Raw genomic sequence first — 20824 nt, forward strand, 5'->3', positions numbered from 1 at the left:
GGCGCGGTCCGTGAGGAGGGCTGTAGTTGGCGGCATTACTTGTGATCAAGTCGCGTGGAAGTACACGAAGTAGGAAGTGAGGAGCGTTCATAATCCTGCCTGTAGAAGACCGTGTTCAGTGTTTCCTAGCGACAGGTGGGCAGCTAGAGGAAGCTAAAGAGACCCACAGATCCGGATGCCGGAGGTCTGGCAGAAGAGGTGCAGTCAGTTCTTGCTGAATACACTGTATGCACGTTGAATAGATACAGACTGTAGTGCTCTCTCCTCTCTCTCTATATCAGTCTACCTATCTACTTACCTGTTGACTAGGTCTCTATCATACACTAATGCAACTTCAATAAGCAGGGAATAATTTATCCACCTTGTTTTGTAACTTTTCGTGTCCTAATAAATCTTGTCCATCTTTCACTGCTAATATTTTGTCATTTATTTTATTTATTTATTTGGTAAAGGGTCTTGTTATGAAGCTTGGACTCATAGTGATTCTCCTGCCTCAGCCTCCCCCGCACTGGCATTCCAGGTGTGCACTACCACACCCGGTCTTGGTGGCTGGCACAGTGTGCCCTAGGGTTCTGGGGCCAGCATGGCATGTGGTACCAGGAATCGAACCCAGGTCCTTGCACTTGCCAGGCAGGCACTTAGACTGCTGAGCTATCTCCCTGGCCCCTGTCTTGTCTTTTTTTTTTTTTTGGGGGACCAGAGATTGAACTCAGGACCTGTAGCCAAGCACTTACTGCACTGAGCTATCTCCCCAGGTGTCTTATTTTTAATGGCTCTGTGGTATTCTTTTGCAGATTTCCTTATTGATTGTCCTTTAGATAGCTGCATTTTTAATGGCTTTATATTAAACACTGTAGCAAATACGTGTATGTGCATGTTTTCAGCAATTACGAGTACAGAGAATTAAAGATTATACATTCTAATAAATATGGTTAACTGCTTTTTAATTTTCTTTTTATTAACTTACATTTTTGATAGAGTTGGTGAGGATTCTTTTCCCTACATCCATTCTGGCTATGATCATTTAAAACATTTCTGCAGTCTGATGAGCTGAAATGTTGTTCTGTTATTGTAAAAATTTATATAACTTTGCTAGCAAAAATCTTTCTTCAGTTTTACTGTCCTATAAGATAAATTTGCAATGTTCATTTCATTTGCTTTGTCTATGGTTTATAGTTGAATTGGCTCCTTTTAAAAAAACTTTATAGGAATAAAAATTGGGCATGTAATGGAAGGCATGTTAGGATGGACTTTTAAAAAGGAGGTCAGGATCGGTTACGTCTCTCCTCAAGCCTCCTGCTGAGTTAGATCCGCGGGGCCGTCAGGCCTCCGTGTGCCTCCGCAGTATATCTGCGCCCTCGGTAGTGGTGATCCGGCCACTGACTCCTGCTGTCCTCTGCATGTGCTGGGCCAGCGCTTTCCACTGCTTCTTCGATTTGCTCTATCAGAGAACAATTAGGACTAAAAGAATTGAGCCCAGGGCGCTCAGCTGCGCATCGCTTGCCTATGAAGCCGCCTGCCCTAGCTCTTTAAAGATTTCTGAGGTAGGGTCTTGGTAAGCTGGCAGAGCCTGCTGTGAACAGGCCTCATCCTTATGTGGAGATTTCTGACACTTGAAGATTTTTTTAAAAAATTTATTTATTGGATAAAGGGTCTCACTACGCAGTTTAGACCTGTAGTGATCCTCCTGTCTCAGCCTCCCCAGTGCTGGGATTACAGGTGTGTGCCACCATGCCCAGTTTTGGGGCCTGCTCAGTGTGTCCAGTGGTAGCACAGCATGCTGTACTGGGGATCGAACTTGGGTCCTTGCGCTTAGACCACCAAGCTATCTCCCCAGCCCCTGACTGGTCATCTTGAGGTTTTGTGCGTCAGTCCCGCACAAAGCTTCTCCCTGTGAGCCCTGTGGACACAGAGGGCCAGGTGCTGTGTGCTGGGGCCAACCTGTGCCCTGTAGGACTCACGGCAGCCGGGGGCTCTGCCCTCTCACTGAATGTGTCCCCAGATGCCACCCGATGTTCCCTAGCTGCCAGGTGCCCTTGCCGGGAACAGCTGTGTTAGCTAGAGGATGACCAAGCCTGTGTAAGTAGGGTTTCCTAACTGTCCTTCTATTCTGGCCATGTATAAATTGGTTCTTAATTTTTAAATCTTATTATGATATTTTACTGGCAGGGAATCCTCTTAGGAATCAGTCCTCTAAAGAGGTGTTGATCACAGAAAGAACTCCTGGTAGCAGCACAGAGATTATGAATCAGTGTCAACTGCCTTCCCAGAATTGGCCGTGCCCATTTATGTTTTATTTATTTATTTATTTTTGTATTTTAGGGAAGGGTCTACACGGTGTTCAGGGTCTCACTACTAGATCAGATTTGTAGTGATCCGCCTGTTTACAATCTCCTCCTGAGAGCTGGGATTACAGGCGTGTGCCACGGCGCCCAGTCTCTACTGTGGTCTCAGTGCGCCCCCTAGGGGTGGGGGTGGGGCCAGCAGGGCAGGCCCAGGGATCGACACCCCTCCCCCCCTGCATCTAGGCAGATGCTTTAATCCACTGAGCTATTTGGCCAGTCCTGCCCATTCCTTTAACAAGTCTTTTTGTATCACACAAAACCCTTTGAGCCCATTTCCGTTTTTTTTCTTATCAAACAGAACTGACAAGAAAAGGAAGGCGCTGGGATGCTCATGCTGATGAGAACTTATTTTTCCAGCCAGGGCCTAGAAATAATCTCACACCGAAGGTTTTTCGGTTGCTCCCGCAGTCTGGGGCCCGTGCCCCGGGGTGTGAGAGCTCCTGTAGGACCTGACTCAGCTGTGTCTTCCACTAATACCTAGCATTTCTGGGAGAGTGAGGACGCTTTCTCGGGGGATGGGTGATGGGCCTCCCGGCTGACCTGGGGGGAGGGCAGCTCCGGTGCCGGCTTGTGGTGTTAGCCCAGCGCTCAGGTTCTGTCTGGCTTCTGTTCCAGTGTTTTCCACTTCCTGTGTGCCCGCTTGTCATGGCCCAGGTTTGTTTCTTGAATCAGATTATAGCTTTATTGAAGGCAGGCCAGGTTTAACATGTATTCCAAGACATTTAGCATCATGCCTTGCATGTAAGAAATGTGCATTAAATGTTTTCCAATATTATTTTATTAATTTACACTATAAGAACACTATAAATTAACACCAATTTGTATTACTTTGTAGTTCAGAATTTTTGATAAAGCCTTCTAGCTTTACCTGGCAAAGCCAACAAAGAGCAGGAAAGGAGTTCCAAAGCAATATAAAACTATTTTATATTGTCCTCCACATATGTTGGGGTTGTTTTAGGAAATTTACACAGGAATAATATTTCCTTATTTAAGAGGGCACACACAAAGCCTACGTGACAGCATGAATTTTTTTTTTTTTTTTTTTTTTTTGTACCAGAAATTGAATTCCGGACCTTGTGCCTATGGCCAGGTTTACGCTGGCCTCAAGCCCCCGTCCACGACAAGTGTGCCGCGCATTTTGCTTAGTGCAGGAGCACTCCTGATGCTGCGGGTTGCTGCCGCAGTGCTGACTTTAGATCCGCATCTGAGCGAGGCAGCACGTCCCTGAGGTGGCTGGTCACCTGGACCCACCACTGTTGTGCAAAATGTGCTCTGCAGTTTTGCAGGTCTCGCAGTTCTAGTGAGTGCTTTTGTTTGTTCGGGTTTTCTGGTCACAAATGGAAAAAAATCTCATTTGCAACCAACTTACATATATATACATATATATATTTTTTCTTTTTTTTTTTTTCAAAAAGGTCCACAAATGTGGGAATCGTTAGTTTTCCTAAGAGTGCCCTCACCTCTGTTGTGTCCTGCCTTGGGCATCATGGCACCGGGGGCAGATTTTGGGTTCCCTCTTGGCCGTTGGTCCTCAGAGCTACTTCTCTCAGCCTCCAGCCTGAGGCCAAGTGCGCCCGGCTCAGCTGAATGGGCGGGTGAAGCCTGTCACGGGAGCCTGCGTGCGCATCCTCCTGCAGCACGTTGTGCGCGGCTGCAGGGGCGTGAGTGCAGAGCCCGGCACTCAGCCTCTGCTCGGCCCTTTTTCATAGTTATAGAAGGGGATTGAACTCAGGGCCTTTGTACTGAGCTACATCCCAGTCTTTCTTCTTTTCTTTTTTTTTTCTTTTTTTTGTGGCGGAGCCGGGGATTGAACTCAGACCCTTGCTCTTGCCAGGGAAGCGCTTAATCTGCTGAGCCGTCTCCCCGGCCCTAGTTTAGGTTTTTTGAAACAACCTCACTGTCATTCTGGCTGGCCTTGAAATCTTTCTGTCCTCCCTTCTCAGCTGCCCGAGTGCTGGGGTAACAGCTGAGCACCACCGTGCCCAGCTCGGTTCTTGGTTCAGGTTCTAAGCGTCGAGAGAGCCTGAATTACTACCTGCGATGCAAAAAGACTCCCCTCGCCCCCAGCCCTGTGGTCTGCGCCACTGAGAAACCGAGGATGATACCTACAGTGAATTACCAGGCCATGTTTGGTTAAAATTGCAACGTTACAATTTCAGATGCGGATCTAGAGTCAGCACTGCAGCAGCAAATGGCAGCATCAGGAGTGCAAAAAAAGAAAAAAGATGGGGGAGGAGGATCAGAGATGGGTGAAGGCGGGAGGGAAGGAGGCGGGCGGGCGGGCGAAGAAGAGCGAAGACGTGCAGGGCGTGCAGGGCGTGCGCCGGCTCCCGTCAGGGAGGCAGATGTTACGCTGCACGGTGGTACTGATTGAAGGGAAAGAGGAAACGAGTGAAAGACACTTCCAGCCTGCACAGTGCCTTGGGACTAGGTTGAGGACTCGGCCCCTGACTTTATAGCCAGTGTCGTTTGGTTTGCACCGGCACTTCCGGAAGTAGTCCCAGACTCGTGACGTCAGCACCACCTGGGAGGTGGTGGCAGTGTCAGTGTCTATCGTGGAAAGATGGCGAGAATCTGAACTCGGGCTGGAGCCCGCGGGCCTCGGGGCAGCTGTGGGGACCGCCAAAGCCCGAGTACGCTGCGTGCGCATTCCGTCCCACCTTGCCGGGACACTTGAAAGCAGATGTCATCGCTTGTTTGCAAAAGCATTAATGCACTATTTTCCTTTAAGAACAATGTAATCATAAACTGGCGTAGCACTGAAAGAGCTGCTTGCCAGGGGCTGCAGTGCTGCCTTAGTTAAGGTGAACACTGTCTTAATCCCACTGTAGTATTTTACTTTAAGGAAATAACGAGGGGCTGGCGATATGGCTCAGTGGCATAAACGCCTGCCTGGCAAGTGCAAGGTCCTGAGTTTTATTCCTGGTACCAAAAAAAAAAAAAAAAAAAAAAGAATTTAATAAAGCAGGAACAGCTGGGATGTTGTACATCAAAACACTAATAGTTACCTTTGGAAGATGTGACTTACGTTCCCTTTCTCCTTTCATATCTGATTTTGGTTTTTTAAACAGTAGACATGTCTTTTTTTTTTTTTTTTTGCTCCGAAAGCCTTCAGGGCATGATTGGCTGGCTTGAGTTGTGGGGATCCAACCACAGCAACCTGAGCCTGACTGCTTTGTTGAAGCAGCCACTTAAAGAACTGAGCTAAGGGGCAGGGCCCCGACATGTCTTTTTTAAGCGGGAAAAACCAGTTACTTTAACTTCTATTGGAATGAGCTCCTGATCGACTTCTGTTGTGATGATGGTGTCTTCTGCTTTTGCAGACGGGCACATGCTGGACTCCGCCAGATATGCCATCATTGGAGCAGATCTCCGCGAGCTACCTGAACTGGAAGAGAAGCTAAAGAAATGTAACATGAGTACACAGTGAGATTTTTTTTAACTTATTGTGTATTTGGGATTTCAGGTTAATTATGAGAAGTGTACTAGGATGCCCGTCTTCCATTTTTATTCTATAAATTCTATCGTGTCTTTGCTACCTCTAATTAGTACTATTTTTTTTTTCTATGTATTTGGTTCAGGGTCTCACCACACAGCTCAGACTTGTAGTGATCCTCCTGTTTTCAGCCCCCCCAGCGTTGGGTTTACAGGCATGTGCCACCAGCCTGGGTCTTGGTTGCTGGCTCCGTGTGCCCAGGGGCGGGGCCGGTGCAGCATGAGGTGCTGGGGATTGAACCCTAGTCCCTGGGCTTGCCAGGCAGGCGCTTAGTCTGCTGAGCTATCTTGCCAGCCTGAGATTTGTACTTTTTATTTTATTATTTATTAATTTTATTGAGAAATAGCAATGAGACAGTTTCAAAACAGGTTAGTAGGACAGTTACAATAATTAATACATTGCATATTGTATACATTGACCACATGGAGAGAAACAATTTTGTAACACACACAATGCTAGAGTGTAGAGTGTTGTAAAAAAATAAGTGTTATCTGGGGAGATAGCTCAGCAGTCGAAGTGTCTGCCTGGCAAGTGCAAGGACTGGGGTTCGATCCTGGTACCACATGCTGTGCCAGCCCCAGAGCGTGCTGTGCCTGCCCCAAAACTGGGCATGTGGTACATGCTTGTAATCCCAGCACTGGGGAGGCAGAGATAGGAGGATCATTACAAGTCTGAACTGCATAGTGAGACCCTGTACCAAATAAATTAAAAATTAAAAAAAAAAAAAATCCATTGGAAAATGAGCAAAAGAAATGACCAGGCAGTGCAGTGGCTGGGGGTTTGATCCCTAGCATGCCGTGCAGGTCCCGCCCCTGGGCATGGTGTCACACATCTGTAATCCCAGTGCTTGGGATGCTGAAAGCAAGAGAATTACTACGAGTCCGATCTATGTAGTGAGGCCCTGTACTAAATACGTAAGAAGAAGAAAAATGACCAGGCTGCTCCGAGAAGCAGCAGAATACTCCACAACATTAGAATATAACCTGCGTGAATATGCGGAAGTGCTGAGTCCGAGGAGCAGTCAGACGCGGTTCTGTTTCCTACCCCTTAGTCGTCAGGAGTATGGGTGCGGACGCGATGTGCAGGTGGGGCTGGCACACACCAGAGGTGTGGCAAGTAGAGGGGACCATCCAAAAGAACTTAGGAGAAGGGCAGGTACATGCACCAGAGGGCGCAGCAGTCCTTCTGGGCATGTCCCTGGAGGTCTTGGAGTTTGTTTATGACAGTCACTCAAGTAGCAGAAAATTGGCCTGAACGGGTGAAATATAAAATGCATGCCCTGGATCAAGAGGACAGGGCTCAGACACCCGGCTGAGGAAAAAATCAAGTTGGAGCCATTTACGTGTAGTGCGATACCAGGTACTTGAACCCAAAGCCCTAAGCTGCTCTTTGTAATTACATACTTACGTTGCAGAGATATTTTATAGAGACCAGAAGGGCTCATGCTAAGTTCTTGAGAGGGAGCACCCTGGGAAGAAGAGGTGGTCAAAATCAGGTTGGAGTTAAAGAGGTAAAGATGACACTGTCGTGAGTATTTAGTGTTAGGAGGGGAAGACTGCAGTAAAAGGATTATTATTTTAAAGAATAAATGGAAGCAAATATCACTAGCCAAGATTAAGAAACTAGTAGCGCAAGAAATCCTTGCTGGAACAGTCATGGAGGAGGGCGCAGGATGCAGAGAGGGGACCCCGCTTTCCTCCTTTCTTCTGAGCAGGAAGGAGGGAGGAGGAAGATCAAGGACAGACACAAAGGCGACCTTCCGGGGGACATGCACGGAAGCGTGAAGGTGCGCTGACTCTTCCGCTCTTCTCCTCGATGGCCGCTGCCGCTCTGCCTGTTGGAGCTCCTGTCAGCCTCGGGTTCCCGTCCAGGGGTCCTCATCAGGGTTTGCGGGCCTTCTGGTCCGTGGGGCCTGGTCCAGGGCTTGCTGGGACTTGGCCACGTCCTCTCTGGCTTTGCTTCCCTGCCACGGGATACACAGTTTGTTCCACCATGTGCTGCTGCCTCAATGTCGTGCATCGCCATGGCCCCAGGCAACAGAGCCAGGCAGTCTTAGACCAAAAGCTCTAAAATAGTTGCTAGAACCAACTTTGTTTCTAAGTGTTTGTTAGAGTAGAGAAAAAGGACAAACAAGCTATAAAGTGTTTTTTGGCTGTCGTCTGTTGGGGACCCCTTACACATGTCACAGCCTCTAGTGTGAGGCGTGTTTCTCTTTGGGCTGAGCGGGAGTTGTGATGCTCAAGCGTGCTGGTTTCCTGGATGCGTATTCATGGTGCATGTTCATAGGTGTGCGTTTGGGTAAATCGGTGGTATATTGGCTAAAGCCGATGCTCACAGGCAGCCACAGGTGCCTCGTAGTGTCACAAGAGCCCAGATCGTGGACTCTTACCTTTGTTTGTTTACTAGATATTTAGCAGGGGCCTTTTTTTTTTTTTTTAATTTTAGGGAAGGGTCTACAATGTTCAGGGTCTCACTACTAGTTCAGACTCCAGTGATCCACCTGTTTCCAGCCTCCCAAGAGCTGGGATTAAAGCTGCGCGCCACCATGCCCAGTCTCAATCACTGTCTCAGTGCACCCCTCGGGTGGGGCTGGCACAGCAGGCCCAAGTAGGGGCCATTTTTAATGTTTTGTTCCTGGAGTCTTGGTTTCTTCTTTGTGAATTGGGATTTAAAACTATGTTACCAAAAAAAAAAAAAAAAAAAAAAAAAAGAAAAAAACTATGTTACCATACAGGGTTTTTTGTTTTTTTGGTAGCAGGAATCAAACTAAGGACCTTTCACGTGCCAGGCAGGTTCTGTGCTGAGCTGTGTCCCCAGCCCACCATGTGGTTTTGAAGATCAAAGGAAGCAATACATATGAACATAGTTGATCAGAAAACAAGTCACATCTGAATCTGATTTTGGTAGTAATGACCTCCCGTTTCTGCAGATGAGGTGGAGGACCAGGGAAGGAATCGGCTTGCAGTCGGGCGAGCTCTTGACAGGCACGTTTGCTTTGCTTTTGGAAGTCGGCAAGATGACAGAAAACTAAGTGCTAGACTCTCCTGTCTGACTCCTTTTTCTCTACTCTAACTGAAGTCGACTCCAATTGACTTCATTGCGTTCTGTAGTTTGCTTTACGGGCCGACGTTTCTGTGTGCTTTTCTCCATTTGTATTTGGAAAAGCGTGACTCATAGTAATGACTGTTTCCATAATTTAAAAACTCAACTACATGAAAGATAAAAACACCACATTTCCTGAAGTCCTTGGACTTCCTCGGGTCTAGGCTGAGCGGCCTAAGTGCCCGCCTACTAAATGCAAGGTCCTCAGTTCCATCTCCAGTACCGAAAATTTTTTTTTTCTAACTGACATGTCTTCTTCACTTAACTTCTTTACATAAAATTTTAGGCAACAATAGTTGCCTTTTGCATTGAAAAGCTTCATGTGATCTTCCTGCCTCAGCCTCCCTGAGTGCTGGGATATCAGCATGTGCCCCCTCTTGAAGCTTATTTCTCTAAAATATTAGTTTTTACTCATTCACTTAGTTTTTCTAAGCATTCCTAGTTGCCTAACCTGAGTTTTAGATTTGGATCATTATTATGTTTTTAAAAATCTTCTTTTCCATGTTTTGCCTTCTGATGTTTGCTGTTTTCTAATCCAGATGGACTCAGTTCTCTTTCTGCTGGATTCAGCGGTCTCTGTTTCTTTGTATCATGGTAAAGGTGTGGCCATGTCCGTTCACTGTAGCTGGCGGCTGTTCAGTGCTCCAGGGACCTTTCGGAGAGACATTTTTAACTAACTTGAGTTATGTAATGTTGATTGTTTTGGGGTATCTTTAGTGCAGTTCCAACAGGAACCTAGAGTAGGCTGTGACCATGAACAATTTCCTTCACCTCTCTGTCTTTGCTGCCTTCTCTGAATACTGAGAAAAATACTGGGATGGGGGAAAGGACGAAAGAAAGAAAGAAGAAAGGGAAAAGAAATACATTTGTGTATACACAGGCTAGCTTAGATAATTGTACTGCTGATTTCTGCTCGTCTATTGAAAGGAGCAGTTAATACTTCATTTTTTTTTCTCTCCTTTTTATTTTATTTTATTTTTGCCTTATTTGAAGACAGGTTCTTGTTAGGCAGTTCAGGCAGGCTTTGTGAGCACTGTGTAGCCCAGGCTGGTCTCAAATTCCCAACGGTCCTCCTGCCTCAGCATCCTGAGTGCTGGGATTACAGGCGTGCGTCACCACGGCTGGAAAATTTTGTATAATTTTGACCAACTTTGCAAACTTATATCTGGTAATCTGAATGACTAATTTGAAGACAACACTATGCAATATAACACTGCTGTTGAATTTCTATAATTTTGTTTGTCAAATGCTGTATTGTCTCTAATTTTTTTTCTATTTTTAAAAAATTCTCTTTAAAAGAAATGAAAACAATATGTAATGTATTAACCATTGTTATCTTCCTAGCATATTTTTTGGTTTTTGCTTTTTTGTGTTTTCTTTTTCTTTAAAATATTTTTGATTAAAATGTGATATGTATATGCACTAGTTCCCCAAGATGACTAAAATTATTATGTATTATAAGCATATACCAATTAAAATATACTTACAGAGGTAAAAAAAAAAATTATAGACCCAACATTGAATGTTAATGTTGTGATGTTTGTAACTTTTTTTTTTTAATCTCAGAAATGCTACTCATTGCTCTCGTTTTTAGTCCCTGGGAAAGAAGATAAAAATAATTTCTAATCTCAATAGAGATCATCGCTTTATACCTGTTACTTCAAAATTTGTGAATATATATTCTCTTTAAAATGTGATCACTGGGGCCAGGGAGATGGCTCAGTAGAATAAGTGCTTGTTCACTCCTGGCAAGTTCAATCCCCAGTTCCACCTAAATAAATAAATAAATAAATTAAATAAAATGTGATCATCAAGATGCATTAAGCAGGGCCGGCCAAATAGCCGAGCAGATTAAAGCTCCTGCTTAGGCAGACACAGCAGCCAGGGTTTGATTCCTGGCATGCTGTGGTGGCTCCACCCCTGGGCTGTGCTGAGACGGTGATGGAGGCTGGGTGTGGTGGCACGCGCCTGTAATCCCAGTGCTTGGGAAGCTGAAAATAGGAAGATCACTTCGAGTCTGATCTACAGTGAGACCATGTAGACCCTTACTAAAAAAAAAAAAAAAAAAAAAAAAGATGTGTGAAGTGCACGCACTGCCTTGCAGGAATGAGCCCCGCCGTTCTGCACTGGTCGTAGAATGCAGTCCTGTTACCTAGACAGCTCAGGATTTCCAAAAGAAGACACCGTAGTTCTCTCTACTTGTGCCAGCCGTGAGGAATCAGTACTGCAGAGGCAGAAGGGGGATAAGGACGCAGTAAAGGAGTCAGAAGCAGCGTGACTGAGCAGGAGGCGACCATGGGCGTGGATCCTGGCCAGAAGGGAGGGCGGGGTCTGCGGGCCTCCTGGCCCCCGTCCTGCCGTGTAGGCCAAGGGCCCTGACCTCGCGGAAGCACATGCAGGCGCCTTGTCCTCCCTCCTCAGGTTGCCAACACTCCTGATCGCTGAATGCGTGCTGATCTACATGACTCCGGAGCAGTCGGCCAGCCTCCTCAAGTGGGCAGCCAGCAGTTTTGAGACCGCCATGTTCATAAACTATGAACAGGTAAGGGGAAGCACGAAAGAGCAGGGTTCTGCACAGCACTCCACGGCTGGCCTTCCCTCCGGGGACGGGCTGCGTCTTCTCTCCTTGTTCTTGAGCCATCGGCCTGCACAGTGAACTACATTCCCAGCCCTTTTGATGTGCGTGCGTGTGTGTGTGTGTGTGTGTGTGTGTTGTGTGTGTGTGTGACCAGTTCTCACTGAGCTGCCCCGTGGGGCTTGAACTTGGCAACACTCCTGCCTCAGCTCCCCAGAATCCTGGGATTACAGGCACACAGCACCACACCTATTCTCTCCCTTCCTTTCTTCAGCTTTTGGCTACTCACAGCACTCCAGGGTAGCTTCTTTATTGATTGATTCCAACAGTCCTAGCACTCTAACTCTTGAGTTCTTGACCTCTTGCAAACTTGTAGCTAGAGCTGTGGGAATCTGTCTTAGTCTTTAGTTTATTTATTGATACAGGGTCTTGCTACACAGCTCAGACTTGTAGTGGTCCTCCTGTCTCAGCCTCCCCGGTGCTGGGATTACAGGTGTGTGCCACCAGGTCCGGTTTCAGTGGCCGGCTTGGTGCTCGAGGCTGGCTCAGCATTTGGTACTGCGGATTGAACTCGGGTCCTTGTGCTTGCTAGGCAGGCACTTAGACCGCCGAGCTAGCTCTCCAGCCCCTATCTTAGTCTTGATATTCCACTGTTTACTACGGAGTTGTAGAACATTATGCTCTTTTAAGTGCGGTCAGTGTAATGGGTAGCGGCACGTGCAGTGCAGGCGGGTGACGCAAGGAGCAGAGTAGCTGGATGCAGATAGTGTGGTGAGGGGCCGGGGGACCTGAGCACATGGGTGCTTCTGCGAGCAGCTTCCACTCAGGCCCAGCCAGTTGCGACATCGTGACCATGTGATCCTCGAACTGCCAGAGCTCCCAGCTGGAAAGGCAGGGTTTAATTTCTGTAACTGCTGAGATGGGCCCACGGGCGGCCCGGTTGTCTCTTCTGATCTAGGGTGGAAAAGGTCCTGTGTGGGGAGCCAGTGTGAGCCCCGATCACTCTTGACTGGCTGTGTGACCTCAGGCAGCTCTACCTCGCGATTGCAGCTGTGCTCTGGAAGTGCACTTTCCAGGTGGGTGGTGGGACCCTGTGCCTGTCTGCTCCCTGAAAATGCTGGCAGTTCCTCTTCCTAGGGCTGCTGTGAGGAGCGGAGGCGCGCCTTGTGTCCCTCAGAACCCTAGGTCTGGGGGCCGGGGAGATGGCTCAGTAGAAGAAGTGCTTGCCTGGCAATCATACGGACCTGAGTTCAATCCCCGGTTCCACCAAAAAAAAAAAGGACTGGGGAGATGGCTTAGTGGAATAAGCTCTTCCCTGGCAAGTGCAAGGGCCTGAGTTCAATCCCCGGTTCTGCAAAAAAAAAAAAAAAAAACAAACAAACCGAAACCCTAGGTCTTTTTCTAGAGGGATGATGCCCGCGTCTCTGGAGTAGGGAAGGGGCTCATGAGCCAACATTCAGCACTAGACGCACAGCATTGTGGTCGCTGCTAGTATTATTTTTTGGTGTTTTTTAAACATCAGAACTTTTAATGAGGCCAGATACCAATAAACCTATATAGCTTTTTTTTTTTTTTTTTTAAAGGAAGAAGGAGAGAGACTAAGAGGAGAGAAGACAGGTGTGTTTGGTTTTTTTTAAAATTTTATTTATTTGTGTGTGTGGCCAGCTCAGCCCACCAGGGCGCAGGGCTGGCTGGCATGTGGTGCTGGGGGATTGAACCGCAGTCCTTGTGTTTTGCTAAGCTTGTTCTAAGTAGGTGCTTTAGACCACTGGCCATCTCTCCAGCCCACTATATAGCTTTTTAAAGAATGTTTCTTAATGTAAATTCTAGTACTCTGAAAACAGGAATCAGAAAATGAAAAACTATTCCTAGTTCTTGGGTATACAGAACCAATATTCTCAAAAATGGAAACATTTGAAAAATACAAATATAGATCTAACACAATTCCAACCAGAATACCAACAGCATTCTTTACAGAACTGGAGAAAATCATCCTAAAATTCATATGGAATCAGAAGAGACCAAGAATAGCAAACGCAATCCTGAGTAATAAGCTCAGAGCAGTCATAGTACAGGACTTGAAGTTGTACTGTGAAGCCACAGTGATATAAACATGGTACTGGCATGAAAACTGGTGTTAACGGGCCAGGACCGAGGGCGCAGTAAAATCCCAGGTACTTTCAGCTGTTTGGTCTTCCACAAAGAAGTCAAAAGCAAAGGCTAGGAAAAGAGCCTCTTTAGTAATGCCGCACAAGGTTAAATACGGATCCTTATCTCTCACCATATACTAACCCAAAATAAAAATGGATCGAAGGACTAAGTATTAAATCAGAACACCGAATTTGCTAGAAGATAAAATAGATGCCAGCTGTGGTGACCAATTGCTCCTGTGCTTTGGAGCTTGAGGCAGGAGGACTGCTGCAACTTGAGGCCAACCTAGGATATGTCAGAAATTCAGGTCAGGTGAACTAGGTGAGCAGTACCCTGCATCAGAAACAAACAAACTCGGGAAAACACAGGTGTAGGCAGGGACTTTCTGAACAGAACATCAATTGCATAAGAAATAACACCAAAAACTAACAAGTGGAAACATATCAAATTAAAAAACCTTCTACAGGGCTGGGGAGAGGGCTCAGTGGAATAAGCGCTTCCCTGGCAAGCACAAGGGCCTGAGTTCAATCCCCGGTTCCGCCAAAAAATAAGTAAATGAAAACCTTTTACACAGCCAAGGAAACAACAGAGTGAAGAGATAACTTACAGAATGAGAAAAAATATTTTGCCAGCTGCATCTCTGACAGAAGACTAATATTTATAATATATAAAGGACTCAGAAATTCTAGGACCTCCTCATAAAATACCCAATCAAAAGATGCGCAACTGAAATGAATAAATACTTCTCAGAAGAAGTACAATAAATGCACAAACATGTTCAATATGGCTGGCCACTAGAGAAATGAAACAGCACTGAGATTCTGTCTACTGCAGAAAGAATGTCATCGTGAAATCAAATAAGGGCAAGTTCTGGTGAGGCTGCCGGGCACAAGGAGCCTTTCTGCATTGTTGGGGAAGTGTAACCTTGTACCTGCAGATCCTTCAAAAAAACAAAGACTAGAGATTGCATTTGACCCTGCTACCCCTTACTACCCTCCTGAAAGAGTTACAGAGGTTTCAGTCTATGTGCAGCCAGCTCCCAGGCAGTGGCACGTGGCGTGGCAGAGAGCAGCAGTTCATCTAGCCAGCCTCTCTCCCCTCATAAGAAGCTACTCTGGGCTGGGGGTGTAGCACTCACGCAGTGTCCACGCCCTCCTCTTGTACAGGATGAGGATGTTTACAAACTAAGAATCCTGGCTCTCTGCGGAGTCACTTAAACTTCTAAACTTCTCCAGTTGACACAGTGTATCAACCAGTACAATCCACCCCTTGTCAACTTGGCAACCAGATATTTCCTTAAACCAGTTTCTAGGTACACAGACATGCTTATTAACATTTTACAACCTGAGTGTTGCATTTCAGTAGAACCATAACATTTTGCCCTGGACCCCCCCCCCCCAAGACTCATGCACATCCCTTTATGCAAAAGGCACTTAGTCTTTCTGCAAGAGTTGCCAAAGTCTTTGCAGTTTCAGCTTTGCTGAAAAGTCCAAGCCTCAAGATCTAAGGCAGATTCTTAGCTGTGAGGCCCTGTACAAATGAAAAGTTGAACTTCCAACATTCAGTGGCACTTCCAACATTCAGTGGCACAAGAAAAGCATTACCATTCCAAAAGGTACACACAGGAGGACACGAGCCATTGGGACCAAAACAAATCCAAAGTCCAGAAGAGCAAACATTAAGTCCAGTAGGTCCATGTGGAAATCCGAAGCAACCTGTAATGAGTTCTAGCTCCAAAACCCTCACATGGCTCCACCCCTGCAGCACTTCTGCTGGTAGCTCCCTGGCTTTTCTCAGGGGCTGGCTTTGCTTCCTCCTTGCAGCTTTTCTCAGATAACCCATGTTGCTGGCTTTTCCAAACTTCTGGGGTTTCCACTGAATAGGCTTCTCACTCTCTGCCTCATACACTGCCCTCCCAGGGCACACTGTCTGGCCTCCCAGGCCTTCTGAAATCTAGGTGGAGGCCTTCTTAACCTCAGAACTCCTACATTTTGAATGTGCCGAATACCAGCACCACGTGGACAATGCCAAGGTCTGCTGCCAGCTGGAGCAGTAGCTAGGCTTTCTTCTCTCGTGGCTGTAGCGGTTGAGTGCCTGGATTGCTGAGCACTCTGACCCTAATTCCGAGGAACAAATTTTCTATGCTGCTGCCATTCTGGAACCTGGTGTGGCCCCTGCCTCCATTCTGGAACCTGGGGCTGTGCGGCTTTCTCTTCAGAGCCAAGTCCCTTACCCTCGGGGTTCTCAGGCTGTGAGGGACGAGAACCTGCCACCTCCTGTGATGCCCTCAGGTTATCCTTTCCATTCTCTTCCTCCTGAGCAGTGCTGATCTCAGCTCTGTCTTTGCAGTCCACAGCCTTCCTGATGCTTCCTTTCTGGCCAAACTTACATTTAAATCATCCTGCTGGGCTCTTTGCTCTTGATTCTCAAAATGAATCTGACTAAAAGCTCCCCAGTAATCCCCATGCCACACTACCTCAACATTTGACAGCCTTGCAGTTTCCTTTGTTAGGTTAACTAAGTCCACTGTGCTTAGTCTCAGGCAAAGTCTCTGAACATGAGCAAAATGCAGACAAACTTTCAGCCAAGCCATACCATAACTCATCCGGAGTCCAACAACCAATGCAGTCCTTCTTCCCAGCAGAAACCTCCCCAGCCTGGTCTTTATAGGCAGGCTTTCTATTAGCCTTCTGGTCTTCTGAGCTCTTACCAGAATCTCCCATACAGAAGAGCCGAAGGCATTCCAGCTCTTCCTGAGTAAGGGACATCTCCAAACCTTTCCTATCTCTTCCGATAAGCCATTCCTAAAAGCTCTTAAACAACATGGTCAGGCAGTCACAGCAACGACCCCACTTCTGTGGTACCAAATTCTGTCTTGGTTACTTTTTACTCATTGCTGGGACTAAATACCTGAAATTCAAAATTAATGAAGAAAAGATTAATTTAGCTCACAGTTTGTGGAGGTTTCAGTCTATCCTTGGCTGGCTCCCAGGCAGAGTGGCACATGGGAGAAGGCAGCAGTTCAGGGCAGCAAAAAACAGCGAAGAGCAAAAGAAGGACAAGCCAGCCTCTCTTCCCTCCTATTACAAACAAACTACCCTGGGCTGAGGGTGCAGAACTCACACAGCGTCCATGCCCTCCTCTTGCACAGGATGAGGATGTTTACAAAGTAGGAGTCCTGGCTCCCTGTTGAGTCACTTAAACTTCTAAACTTCTCCAGTTGACCCAATGTGTCAACCAGTACAGGAGGAGGGCCTGGTGGCTTGAGCCTGTAATCCGGCATTTGGGAGAGAGGCAGGAGGATTGAAGCAAGTTCAAGGTCAGCCTGGGGTACTTAGAAAGTTCAAGGCCAGTCTGAACTACATACTGAGACCTGTCTCAAAAAACAAAAGAAACAGAAACAAACTTGAGACAATGGTAGGCCAATGGATGCACCTGGAGAGGCTAAGATTCAGTGAATTAGAGCTTAAATACCATATGGCTTTTCTAGTGCGAGAAATCCAAAGTAAGTTGTAAAATAAAAGATAACGGGTGTGTGTGTGTGTGTGTGTGTGTGTGTGTGTGTGTGTGAGAGATATTTTGCAGAAGGGAAGCAGACCCAGAGAGGAAAGAGGGAGAAGGGCACAAAAAATATGACATGTTATGTACAAGAACCAACTGTCCACCATGAACAGAACCATTGTGCGCTGCAAGTATGTGCAGGAAAACCCACACGAGCAGTAACAGAAATGCTTCTGACTGTATCGTTTTCATTCCACTGGCCCCGGTAGTAACACAGAAGAGCAGTGTGCACTTCGGGAACGAGCGCTCACGCGCAGCACACCGTGGTGGGTTTAATTCATTTCCCTTGTGTCCCCAGCGTCTTCCCCAGCCTCCTTGACCCCGTTCCTTTTTCCAGTAGTCTGCCGTCTTGTCTTTATTTACCTATAGTTTAGGCTTGTCAGGTAAGAGGAACCATGAGGTATTTAATGCCCTGACTCTGGGTTAAGTTACCCGACCCAGGTTTGCAGTCTCTGGGTCCGTCCTCTGCCGCCCAGGAGGTGATGCGCTGCGCATGCGCACCCTCTTCCTTTGTCTAGGCCTCGGGTAACTGTGCGTAGGCTGTTCCCGCAGCGTAGCTGTGGTGGCCTGTGCCACTGTGACAGAAGTGTGCGTGTATCCTACAATAGGCTGTGCGTGGTGGTTTGGTAATATTCCGAAGAGCGGTGAAGCAGGACCAAGTGGGATTGCTATTTTTGTGTTTTTGTAGTGATTGAAGTAGTTTATATCCGCCCCCCCCCAACAATGCAGGAGAGTTTCTTTCCCCCTGGTATTTATTATCTGCACTTATTATTTTTATATTCTTGATGGTAGCTGATCCGGCTGGGGTGAGCTAAAAGTGTTGTTTTATTTTTTTGTGGCTGGCTCAGCCTGCCCTGGAGGCGGGGCTGGCGTAGCATGTGGTGCCTGGGATCGACCGTGGTCCCTGCGCTTGCCTACGCTTGTGCTGAGCCATTTTGCTGGCCCAACTGTAGTATTAATCTGCATTTCCCTAGTGGCTCAAGTTGCTGAACATTTTTCAATAAACTTATTGTCTGTATTATTCCTTTTGAGATGTGTATTTTTTTAATTTACTTTTTGATTTGGTTCTTTTTTGGGAGATAATTTTGTTTTGTTTTGTTTTTGTACTGGGGATTGAACTCAGGACCTTGTACTTGCCAGGCAGGTGCCTATGCCACTGAGCTAACTCTCTGCCCAAGAGATAATTTTTGATTTTTAATATTTTTAATATTCTAGATATTAATCCTCTATTGGAAAAGTAGCTAGGAAAAATTTTGTCTCATTCTGTAGGTTGTTTCTTCATTCTGTCGATTGTTTCCTTTACTGCGCAGAAGGATTTTATGTGCTCCCATTGTTGATTCTGGGATTATTTCCCGGGCTGTTGGAATTCTATTCAGAAAGTCTTTGCTAGGGCTTGTAGCAGCACAAGTTTTCCTTGCATGGTCTCCAGCCGTTTCAAAGTTTCTGGTTTTATGTCTAGGTCTTGGATCCGTTTTGACTCAATTTTGGTGTGGTGTGAATGATACGGATCTGATTTCATTCTGCTGAGAGATCCAGTTTTCCCGTTGTTAAAAAGGCTTTTTTTCCAGCACATGTTTTTCTCCCCTTAGTTAAAAATGAGATGATTGTAGGTTTATTTCTGTAGCTTTTATTCTGCTAGCCTATGTGTCTGCTTTGGGCCAATACCATGGTTGTTTTTACTCTATATCCTGAACAAAAAGAGGAAGGCTGGGCGCATCACAATGCCAGGCTTCAAGTTATAGGATAAGGAATAATCTTATAAATCAAAGTGGTGAATGATTTTTTTTTTTTTTTTTTTTTGCAGAACCAGGGATTGAACTCAGACCCTTGCCCTTGCCAGGGAAGCACTTAAACCACTGAGCCATCTCCCTGGCCCCGGTGAATGATCTTTTTTTTAATGATCTTTTTAAATGTATTATTGAATTCTGTTTGCGAGGATCTGAGAAATTTTGCATCTGTGTGTATCAAGGATAGTGGTCTATGGTTTTCTCCTTTGTTGTGTCTTATCTGGTTTTGATTTCCGAGAATTGGCTTCATAGAATATATTGGAAGTGATCCTTCCCTTTCCTCTATGTGGAAAAGTTTGAAGAGTATTGGTGTTTGTTCTTCTATACAAATCTGGTAAAATTCAGCAGTAAAGTCTGTCAGCTCCTGGGCTTTTCTTAGTTGGTAGAGTTTCTATCACTGCATTGACTTTGCTGCTTGATATTGAACTGTTTAGGGATATATACATATATATATATTTTTTTTTTCTTTTTAAATTTAATTTTGGTAGGTCATATGTGCCTAGGAATTCATGTTTCCTCTAGATTCTTTGATTTATTGGAGTATAAATTTTCAAAATAATTTGTAATAATCTTCTGGATTTCAGTGGTGTCTGTTGTAATTTCGTATTTTTCATTCTGAATTTAATTAATGTGAGTCTTCTTTTAGTAAGTTGAGCTAAGAGCTTATCATGTCACTCTTCTTTATCTTTTCATACCAGGGATTGAACTCAGGACCTTGCACTTGCTAGGCAGGCGCTTATGCTGCTGAGCCATATCCCCAACTTCTTTATCTTTTCAAAGAACTAACTGAGGAGTCATTCTCTGAATTTTTTTTTTACTTTTAATTTTTTCTTTTTCTTCTTCTCCTTCTCCTCCTCCCCCTCCCTCTCCCCCTCTCCCTCCGTCTCCCCCTCCCTCTCCTTCTTCTTGGTCTACAGGTGTACAGGGTCTCGCTGAGTAGATCAGACTTCTAGTGCTCCACCTGCTTACAGCCTCCCAAGAGTTGGGATTACAGGCACGCACTACTACGCCCAGTGTCCCCGGGGCCAGCATGGCAGACCTGGGATCAAACCCCTGGCCCCCATGCCTGTTTGCAGGTGCTTTAATCTGCTGAGCTATTGAGCCTTTACTTTTATTTCATTAATTTTCATTCTGATGTTTATTATTTCTTTCCTTCCTCTAGCTTTCTGTTTGGATTGCTGTTGATTTTCTAGGACCTTGAACGCATCCATTGGTGATTTATTGGATTGCTCTGATTTCCTAGTGTAGGCACTCATGGCTGTAAAGTTCCCTTTCGGAGCTGTTTTCATTGCATCCTACAGATTCTAATGTGTTGCTTTTCAATTATCATTTAGTTCTAGGAATTTACATTTTTCTCTTAATGCTTTCTTTGGTCACCCATTGATTGGTCAAGAGTATATTACTTAAACTCTTTGTGTTTCTGTAGTTTCCATGGTGTCTTTTGCTATTGATTTCTAGTCTTCATTCGCTGTGATCTGATTGGACACATGAAATTATTCCTTTTCTTTTGTATTTTTTGAGACTGCTTTATGGCCTAAATATGAAGCCTGTGGGCTATGGAAAATAAGATATATCTGCTGATATCACAGGAAACACTGTGGATGTGGATTACATCCATTTGACCTATCGTGTGGTTGAAGTGGTTGACCCATTCGGGAGGGCAGGGTATTAATTGTATTGGTGTCTGTCTGCCCTTTATGTCAAGTAGTGTTTGCTTTAGGAAACTGAACGTGACGACACTCACTGCCCACATATTTCTAATTGTCATCTCTTGTTCCCTTTACCAATGTGTAGTGGTCTTTGTCTC

General features: G+C 45.8%; 1 protein-coding gene across 2 annotated transcripts in view; it reads left to right on the top strand.

Moving 5' to 3' along the window:
- Lcmt1 (leucine carboxyl methyltransferase 1) overlaps positions 1 to 20824 on the top strand; it is a 72076-nt gene that overhangs the window by 35619 nt on the left and 15633 nt on the right. For both annotated transcript variants that reach the window (XM_004623127.2, XM_023715749.1), the window contains exons 6-7: positions 5669 to 5771; positions 11365 to 11485. In XM_004623127.2, the coding sequence (XP_004623184.1) occupies positions 5669 to 5771; positions 11365 to 11485 (224 nt within the window). The remainder of the gene's footprint in view (positions 1 to 5668; positions 5772 to 11364; positions 11486 to 20824) is intronic.

The sequence above is a fragment of the Octodon degus genome, unplaced genomic scaffold (genome assembly GCF_000260255.1).
Source record: "Octodon degus isolate 3935 unplaced genomic scaffold, OctDeg1.0 scaffold00001, whole genome shotgun sequence".
Taxonomy (NCBI): Eukaryota; Metazoa; Chordata; class Mammalia; order Rodentia; family Octodontidae; genus Octodon; species Octodon degus.